The sequence below is a fragment of the Orycteropus afer genome, unplaced genomic scaffold (genome assembly GCF_000298275.1).
Source record: "Orycteropus afer afer isolate SDZICR_OR568_19922 unplaced genomic scaffold, OryAfe1.0 scaffold00024, whole genome shotgun sequence".
NCBI lineage: Eukaryota > Metazoa > Chordata > Mammalia > Tubulidentata > Orycteropodidae > Orycteropus > Orycteropus afer.
The window spans coordinates 6,055,553-6,065,843 of record NW_006921611.1 but is presented as its reverse complement, the minus strand read 5'-3'; the positions used below and the strand labels follow the sequence as shown (position 1 = coordinate 6,065,843).

Sequence of the window (10,291 nt, the reverse complement as noted above, 5' to 3'; positions counted from 1 at the left end):
ACAACAACAACAACAACAACAATGTAATTTTCTGTGCTGAGCTTATGTTGTTTACAAATTTTGTAGTCATTTTTTTAATTGCTATTGTTTTAGTATTTGCTAAATACTTGTGCCTGTTCTCTTTATTTTGATGTGAAAGTTTATTAATTTTCTTTGAGGTTACTCTGTGACTTACTATTTTTAACCTAAGTTTAGAGGAGTCTGTTCTATCTTGCATTTGTCTTGATTTCCTGTCCATTTAGAAGTTCTCACCTACACTATTTATTCCCTTTTATTGGTTTGTAGTTATCCTCTTTCACCAATTGATATCTTTTGTTCCTTCTTTATAGTCTTGTAAGTTTATTTTACTTTGGATAGTTTTATATCTGGGTTGGTTTCTGGGTTATGTCATCATGTGCATTAATCATCATCTATTGTCTGCTGTTGCTGGTTCTCTGTCTGAAAGACTACCATTAGCATTTCTTGTCAGGTTAGTCTGGTTTAAAAAAATTCCCTTAATTTCTGTTTATCTAGAAATGTCCTACTTTCATTATCATATTTGAGGGACAATTTTGCTGGGTATATAATTCTTGATTAGTAATATTTTTATTTCAGGGTCTTACATATGTCATCCCATTGCCTTCTTGCCTGAATGGCTTCTGCCAAGACATCAGAATTTCATCTTATTGGTTGCCCTTTGTAGGTAACTTTTCATTTTTCCCGTGCTGCTTCCAGCATTCTTTGTCTGTCTTTGGTTTTGGTGAGTTTGACTATGATATGTCTTGGTGATTTTCCTTTGAGTTCTATCCTATTTAGGGTTTGCTGAACTTCTTGAATGGGTATCTTTGTTTTTCATGATATTAGAGAAGTTGTCTTCCAACAAATCTTTGGCAATATTCTCTGTGGTTTTATTTGTCTGTTTCTGTTGCAGAATTCCAATCATATATAAGTTATTCTTCTTGATGGTGTCTCACATTTATCTTAGGCTTTCTTCATTTTGTTTTCATCTTGTTTCTGATTTATCCCTTAAAAAAGCAGTATTGAGAGATTTGTCTTCAATGCCACTAGTTCTGTCTTCCATTGATTCAATTCTACTCTTTTGCCCTTTCAATGTGTTATCTATTTCTGAAATCTTAGTATTAATCTGAAGTGTTAGTATTTAGTAGTTGATTTTTGTCCCCCCCCCTTTTTTTCAATGGTTAAAAACAAGTTAATATGATATATAGATATAGTGGAAGATTATTCAGGTATAAAAAGGAATGAAGTTCTGATATATATATTACAAAAATGAATAAACCTTGAAACATTATGCTAAGTGAAATAAGCTGGACACAAAATGACAGCTATTGTATGAGTCCATTTATATGAAATATCTAGAAAAGGCAAATGCATAGAGACAGAAAGTAGATTAGGGGTTACCAGGGACTGAAGGAGGGAAGAATGGGTTGTTATAGAAGAATGGGTATAGAGTTTCTGTTTAGGGTAATTTAAAAAAATGTGGAAATATATAGTGGTGATATTGCACAGCAATGTGAATATAATAAATGCCACTGAACTGTACACCAAAAAATACTTAAAATGACAAATTTTACATTGTACATATTTTACCACACACACAGTTAAAATATTCTACATACCTTTTTAGACTCACTTTCAAAAGTTGATGGCAGCATTTCTGGGAAGAGTTTCAGAAACACTGGTAATAAGAATTCCATGAAGGGCACAATTATGAACACCAGAAATGGAACCAGACGGAAGAGATCAGCACAAGTTCTCAGCAGCTAAAGAATTCAATGCATATGCAATATTCATTATTGTGGGACATGCCAAAAGAAGACCAAAGGAGCCTGACTTGGGTTTTTAAAGTGTTAAAAACCCAAGACAGATTTTCTACAGCTATTTTTTATCATTGAAAGGCAAGATTTTCCTCTTTATTATAGTTCTGAGGTAATATTTATGGCATACCTTCAGGGAACTCTATGATAATCAAAACAGGTTACTAGAATATCTTTGCTTCCATCTAAGTTAGGGACCCATACTTTAAAAACATAGTATGTTAAAATAGGTTCTAAGAATGTATATCCACCAGCCACTCCTCAGAAGGAAGATTGGGCAATCTATTTCTGTAGTAATACCGCCTTGGAAACCCAAGGAGGGGTCACTATGAGTCAGATCCGACTCGACAGCAGTGAATTTAGTGAGTTTATACTTAACATGTTAACAACAATTTATACTTCAGATGCAAAAATCCCTGGGAAGATTAGAAAACATAATCATAACCATTCGGTAGGCAAATATATACAAATTTTAAGAATCTTGCCTAAAGTTGTATAGCAAATCAGTTACAGACAAGTAAGAAACCAGGTAAGCAACTCTGGTTCTCACTAGCAATTACTATTGCTACTCCAGGATTTTTAAAATAAATTTTAAGTTGAGTTTAAAACTTGGCTCCCAAATAGTTAATTTTTACCTCACAATTTCTTTCTCAAATATGACTCTTGCCTACCCTTCGTCTCTCTCGTCTGGTCAGCACCTGTCCATGCAACAGCCTCCAAACCATTCTGGCAGCAACTTTAGTGTCAATCCAAAGCAAGTAGAATCCATTGTAATAATATTTAAGTTCATCCAGGATTATTTGTCTATGAGATCGCTTTACTTCCTTAATCTTCTTGCCAGTTTCTTTTGTGAGCTGAGGGCTTGTCACCTGTGGCTGTTCTGTAGTTTGTTCTGGCTGAGGTTTACTGGGGACCTCTTGAAGCCAGCATGTTGATGTATGTAGTTTTTGTATGATTCTAGTTTGTAAGTAAATAACTTTATTGCCTGACTGGCTAGAATGAGAGTACTTCTTGCTTCCATAGTTCTTCATATATGTTTTATTTAAATGGGAATCTGGCAACTGAAGATATGCAAGTGATGGGGAATAAGAAGAGCAGGTAGGATGGACAAAAAGGCTAGGGAATCTGGAATAAAGAGCAACATCCTCTGAGTTGAGCACATACTATTAAAACTTAAAGAAACAGATATTTTATCTGATTAAAATAAAACAATGGTTTTTAAGCCTGTATTTTAAGAGCCAATGATGTTCATTATTGAATGAAATATGGCTTTTTACCTCAGTTAAAAGTCTGTATGCTCTATGGTTGAATAATATAGTCCATGAGAAATATTAATAAGTTAATTCATAAGAATTGTTATATTAGGTGTTAGAAGCACTGCAACTGTTAATTTCAAAATCTAACAGCAAATATTTTTTCACCAGCGGTTATATTTGAAAGTTGTCTCTATCAACTGTTATAAAACAGGTGGAAGATTGTATTGTCAGTCACCTGACTGAGAATAGCAATACTGTTTTAATGAAATACTTTATAGTCCTGATGGGGATTAAGTAATCCCATACTGCTTTGTCTATGTAGTGCCTACATTTCTCCCTCAAATGAGAGGCAATTACATCTAAAATGTCCTTCACCTAAAATTCTTCAAGAAATTTTTGAGTAAGAATTAGTACTGGGCACTCCAGCCATAGATTTCTACATTCTAGTTTTGCAGCATCCTATAATCAATCTTCAATTAATGTAGCACATTGGACTATTTGAAAATAAAAATAATATCCATGTAGACAAAGGAAGTTACTGGAAAAGAGACTTCTATTGGAAAATAAGCTTTTCCAATTCTTTCAGACTGTTTTGAAGCCTTCCAAGAAGAAATCACTCTTTGAGTTGCCAGAAGTTAGAATGTACAATGAATCTGATACATACTAAGTTCTCAGTGAATATTCTTTCAAATAAATAAGTTATAACAAACCTTAATGGGGCAAGTCAATGCCCCAGGACTGGCTTGCTCTCCATTTCACTTCTTTCTTACATTTACAGGCCTCACATAACTTTCCTCAACTACAAAAGTGTCTTTCTAAAAGTTCATCTTACCTATATCACACATTTACAAAGTTGTTTATACAATACACCTGAGTTCTAAAGCATAAAATTCTATGCTTCCAGGTAAAGCATATAGAAAATTTAGGTTAAGTTCAAATACATTAAAATGTCAGCTTCCTAAAACCCAATATAGTTAAAACCATTAAAGTTTTCATTACGTACCAAGCCTATGGTTTTACACATATCTTTTCCATCTAGAAAACTGAAGTTCATACAAATACTGTAGAAAAAAATCCTAACTCTTACCTTGTTCGGGCAATAGCTAAGACTGTATTATAAGTATAGAAGGCCATATTTATAGTCTCAATTAGTCAACATAGGGACCTAGGCAGAAAGAGTAGTAAGCAATTTAGGATTTTAAAAACACATCAATTACAAAGATATCAGGATTTAAGTATTTTTAGCTATTGCAAGTATAGAAAACGTGCATATTCAAGGTAAAAAAAACTCCCAACAATCATGAATACTATATTCTTTGCCCTGGAATTGAGAGTAGTACCTCAAGAGTCCAAAACCAGAAATGATCTCTAATATGATAATCTGGATTTCGAAAGCACTTCAACTCTGGTCAATAGTATCTAGCTAATTTGTTTAAATGGCTGTCAAGTATTTAAGAAGCTGAGCAATATACACTTATTTGCAGTGTAAAAATACAAGTAGAAGGTGAATATCCTGGATTTCTTTCAATTAGTTTTATTCCATACTTGGCCAAGCTGTTCCAATCCCTAAAGACTGAAAGAATTCCCTAATATCATTTATACAGCAGTGAAGATACATACCAAAAACCAAACTCAATGCCATGGAGTCCATTCCAACTCATACCGACCCCCATTACGTTTCCAAGGCGGTAAATCCTTACAGAACCAACTTTCTGGTAGGCAGTCACTGCACCACCAGAGCTCCTGAGGACATACATATTGATGTTGTTGTTGTTATATGTCGGTCGAGTCGGACCCGACTCATAGCAACCCCTCCTTGGGTTTCTGAGGCAGTATCACTACGGATAGTAGATTGCCCCATCTTCCTTCTGAGGAGTGGCTGGTGGGTTTGAACCGCCAGCCTTCTGGTTAGCAGTCAAGTGCCTTAGGCACTATGCTACCAGAGCTCCGGAGGATATACATAGTACCTACTATGTACATCCTATGTTCAAGAGGTAAACTGGCGTCTTGTATTACTGATTCTCCATAAAGCCCAAACTGAACTTTGCAGTTTAAACACATTTCACCAAAACTATTCCCCGGACTGCCGCACTTTTTAGCAAGAGGCAGCAAGGAGCTTGAGTGTCCCATATTGTCATCTCTGCTTTCATATGGCTGGGAAAGGTGTACCAGGATCTTTTTCTACATGGAAAGCTCAATCACAGAGCTGAGATTTTGAACATAGATTCAAACCATCTAAAAGAGCAGGGACAGACGAACAACGGGCGGTCTCCCGCAGAAGATTAATCTGTTCCCGCCTTTGCTGTGGTCCCCTACTTCCCAGACCCCGCGGTGCTGGGGCTCAGATGCCGCAGGCTCCTGGGGTTACCTTTGCTTCTGACACTTCATGACACCGTGCAAAACGGTCCCTCGGCTTCCTCAGTAAGTGAATTTTGTTAGGGGGTCTTGTGCGCGTCGTGTGTTGGTGGACCGTGTTTGCTATAGCGGGGTTTGGCGGTGGTGGGGAGTGTTTGTTTTTTGGTACCGAGGGGTGGGGCAGGCACTGGAACGAAGAACCTTGTTGGTGATCCGGGTTTAAGGAAGGAAAACCAGAGAAGCTGGGCGCAGATTACGAAAGAGAAAAGAGGAAACGAAGCACAGAAGGAGGTAGAATGGAGGCTGAACTCCAAAGTTTGGCTGGCGGGCGTATGGGCGAGATCAAGGTCTGAGAAAAGGCGGTGGGAAATTGGAAGCTGCAGGCAAAGTTGAGCGCTTGATGGGACGAGCATGGTTCAGCGAGTTCAGGAAAAAGAAACGGCAAGCGAGATCCACCAAGCAACAACACTCTGAGGGATTGGCCACCCCCACCCCCACCCCTACCTCCTCGGCCGGGCTCCCTGGAACGGCCGCCTCAGTCCTCTCAGCTCCTTCCCAGTCACCCCCACCCCGCAAACCCAAGCTAGAAGGGCCCGAAACCAAGTCTCTATGGTTCCTCCTCTTGTCCTCTCACCTGGCACCATCATTCTGAGTGACAAAACCAACAACCAATGAGCTCTCATATCCTGGGGGGGGGGCGGGCTGTCCTTTTTAGCAGCCCCGAAGGTAGTAAGGTCTCCCTCTTAACGCATGAAATGACTTCTTTATTGGTTTTAGTTCACAGAGCGTCTGTGCTGAGTGGCACAAAGATTGACGTTTTTCTTCCTGTCCACACGCTTTAGACTATGGCTTAACCCCCTTGGAAACCTTTGGTTGAAGGCTGGATTAAAGCTCCTGTTGCCCTACTGAGAGTGAAATATGTCTGATATTCACCATGGTAACCATCTTGGAGTCACGAATTACTTCAGTTTGATGTATTCCCCTCTCCAACTCCTCAACTGCCTGAGTGAAGTGGGGGCGGCAGAAAGGGAGGGAAAGGGGTCTCTCTCCTTTTCTCCACAGCCCTGGACTAGAATTATGTGAAATCTTCATACGGAAATCTGAATTCCTCTAAAAAAATTTTTGCTTTATAAATGTGCACCTATCAGGTGTTGTTTAGGATTACCATACAATTTCTGCAGAAATTCTCTCCCTCTCCCTCTGCCTGTCCCTCTCATTGTAGCGTTGTTAGGTGCCATTGAGTTGTTAGGTGCCATTGAGTCCGTTTACAACAGAAAAAAATAACTCTGCCTGGTCTTGCACCATCCTCACGATTGTTGCTATGTTTAAGCCCATTGTTGCAACCACTGTGTCAGTCCATCTCACTGAGGTTCTTCCTGTTTTTTGCTGACTTTCTACTTTACCAAGCATGATGTATTTCTCTGGGGACTGGTTCTTCCTGATAACATGTCCAAAGAAGCCTTGCCATCCTCACTTCTAAGGAACATTCCAGCTGTACTTTCAAGACAAATTCGTTCATTCTTCTAGTGGTCCATGGTGTATTTAATGTTCTTTGCCAACACTCGAATTCAAAGGCATCAGTTTTTCTTCTGTCTTCTTTATTCACTGTCTAGCTTTTGCATGCATATGGGATGAATGAAAATACTTGGTCAGGTGCATCTTAGTCTTCAAAGTGACATCTTTTTTTTTTTAAAAAAAAAAAAACATTCTAAAGAGATCTTTTGTAGCAGATTTATCCAATGCAATATGTTGTTTGATTTCTTGACTGCTGCTTCCATGGGCATTGTGGTAATTAAATTTGTGTATCAACTTAGCTGGGCCTGTTGAGTTGCTGGGCAGCTGGATGTAGTATTCCCCATGATGAGACTGGTAATCAACTCCATGGTGGAATCTACTGTGAGCAGCTGAGTAGCTGCCTTAGGGATGTGGTCTGCTTCCTGTATATAAGGAGAAGCCTTGGGAAACGGTCTGTAGCTGACGGCACGCTTGAACCTTGCATGCGGACATGTTGTTCAGCAGCCTGCCACGCTCCACCAACCTTGGGAATTTCAATGGACTTGAATTAATGGCCTACAAGCATTACCTAGCTTGTGTAGTTTGGTAACATCGGGACTGTGCCTTTTTACTTGTCAACCTTGGGCTTGTCAGTCTCAGCAGCCAGCAACGGTCTGAGTAAAAAAAAGCATCTAGTTCCAGTGGGCCGGGAGCAGGAGGCAGAGCTTCCCAAGGTTGAGGGGCTTTCACCCAGCCCCTGGAGCTTGGTACTTTGAATTCAGACTTAAAGCCTCCAAACTTTAAGAGAATAAAACTCGTGTTTGTTAAGGCAATCCCATTTGTGGTATATTCTTGTCAGAGCAGTACTAGGTAACCAAAACAGAATATGGTACCAAGAGAGTGGGGTGCTGTGCTGATACCTAAAATGTGGAAATAGGAGTGGGGTGCGTCCTTGACCCAAGACCTGGTAGAGAGACCCTGGCATGTGGCATGAAAGATGGGAGTAGCAGGGCCCAGAGACTGGCATGAGACAGTGGCAGCCTTACCAGCCCATGGAGGAGAAAGCTGGATGCCATTGTACAGGCAGCTTCCTGGCGAATTGGGTTGCCCTTGGGCATTAATTGGTAGAAGAGACCAGCATGCAATGAACTAGCAGGTTGGGTAGCCCATGGAACAAGAAAGCTGAATGCTTTGGGGGCAGGAAGATTTCCTACAGAGTGGGTTGCCTTCAGCCATTAATCAGCCGAAGCGGAGAGACCAAGGAAAGGGGAAGCAGAGCTGCCTCAGCCTCAAGGGTAGGACCATGGCATTTGGGAGTAGAACCACCACAGCCTCCTAGGTTTCAAATAGCCAGACCTTCACCAATTTGGTTCTGGAGTGCAGGGCTGCTCGTTCATGTGAGCCAGTGGGATGGAGTTAAGCTGCTCCCCAAGAGTGAGAGGGCAGGGCTACCATGTCAAGAGGGAGAGGAATGGGGCCCGCCAGGCCAAGGGGGTGAGGTTGCCACTCAGGAACTAGGGGACTGGAGCTACCCAGTGAATGAAATCTGTACAGATGCCACCCATTGAAGATCTGTACAGGTGCCAAGTTGACAAGGGGTGGAATTGTGGTAGTTAAGACTGTGTGTCAACTTGGCTGGGCCTGGTTGAATGGCTGGGCAACTGGATGTAGTATTCCCCATGATGAGACTGGTAATCAACTTCATGGTGGAATCTACTGTGAGCAGCTGAGTAGCTGCCTTACAGATATGGTCTGCTTCCTGTATATAAGGAGAAACCTTGAGGAACAGTCTCTAGCTGATGGCATGCTTGAACCCTGCATGCAGGCATGTTGTTGTTCAGCAGACTGCCACGCTCTGCTGACCCTGGGACTTTCAATGGACTTGAATTAATGGCCTGCCGTGTGGTTTGGTAACATCGGGACTGTGCCTTTTTACTTGTCAAACTTGGGCTTGTCAGTCTCAGCAGCCAGAAGCTTTTTCAGTAAAGAAAACCTCTAGCTCCAATGGGCTGGCAGCAGGAGGCAGAGCTCAAGCCCAAGGTTGAGGGGCTTTCACCCAGCTCCTAGAGCCTGGCACTTTGAACTTAGACGTACAGCCTCCAAACTGTAAGAGAATAAAATTCATGTTTGTTAAGGCCATCCCATTTGTGGTATATTCTTGTCAGAGTGGTACTAGGTAACTAAAACAGGCATTGATAATGGATCCAAGTAAAATGAAATAAATCTTTGACAACTTCAATCTTTTTCCGTTTATCATGATGTTACTTATTGGTTCAGTTGTGAGGATTTTTGTTTTATGTTGAGATGTAATCCGTACCTGTTCTGGTTACCTAGTGCCGCTGTGACAAGAAATATACCACAAATGGGATGGCCTTAACAAACAGGAGTTTGTTCTTACAATTTGGAGGCTTTAAGTCCAAGTTCAAAGTGCCAGGCTCTAGGGACTAGGTGAAAGCCCCTCAACCTTGGGGTCGAGCTCTGCCTCTTGCTCCCAGTCCACTGGAGCTAGAGGTGTTTCTTCACTCAGACAGCTGCTGGCTGCTGAGGCTAAGAAGCCCCAAGGTTGACAAGGAAAAAGGCACAGTCCCGATATTACCAAACCACATGGCAGGCCATTAACTTAAGTCCATCGTTAAGTCCCAAGGTTGGCAGAGCATAGTAAGCTGCTGAGCAATGACACAGCTACATGCAGGGTCCAAGCGTGCCATATGCCAGAGACCATTCCCAAAGGCTTCCTCTTATATACAGGAAGCAGACCACATACCCAAAGGCAGCTACCCAGCTGCTCGTGGTAGATCCCACCATGGAGCTGAGTGCCAGTCTTCTCATGGGGATTAACTACCACCAGCTGCCCAGCCACTCAACCAGGCCCAGCCAAGTTGACACACAAACCAAACGACCGCAATACCGAAGGCTGTAGTCTTTGATTTTCATCAGTAAGTGCTTCATCTGTCTTCACTTTCAACAAGCAGGGTTGTGCCATCTGTGTATTGCAGGTTGTTAATGAGTCTTCCTTCAATCCTGATACTGCATTCTTCTTCATATAGTCCATTATCTCGGATTATTTGTTCAGCATACAGATTGAGTAAGTATGGGGAAAGGATACACCACTGAGAGATACCTTTCCTCATTTTAAACCATTCAGTATCCCCTTGTTCTGTCTGAGTAACAGCCTCTTGGTCTAAGTACAGATTCTTCATGAGCATAATAACGTGTTCTAGAATTCCCATTCTTTGCAGTGTTATCCATAATTTATTATGATCCACATGTTGTTGTTGTTATTTGCTGTCGAGTCGGCCCCGACTCATAGCGACCCCTCCTTGGGTTTCCAAGGCAGTATCACTATGGAAGTAGGATTGCCCAACCTTCCTT

At 41.2% G+C, this 10,291-nt stretch overlaps 1 protein-coding gene across 1 annotated transcript in view; it reads right to left on the bottom strand.

The window, feature by feature from the left end:
* LETM2 (leucine zipper and EF-hand containing transmembrane protein 2) overlaps window positions 1–4,204 on the bottom strand; it is a 67,732-nt gene extending 63,528 nt beyond the window's left edge. The window contains exons 1-3 of the mRNA XM_007934991.2: window positions 4,158–4,204; window positions 2,486–2,939; window positions 1,617–1,760 (exon numbers count right to left, since the gene is read on the bottom strand). Coding sequence (XP_007933182.2) covers window positions 1,617–1,760; window positions 2,486–2,939; window positions 4,158–4,204 — 645 coding nt within the window. The remainder of the gene's footprint in view (window positions 1–1,616; window positions 1,761–2,485; window positions 2,940–4,157) is intronic.
* Window positions 4,205–10,291: the final 6,087 nt, after the last annotated feature.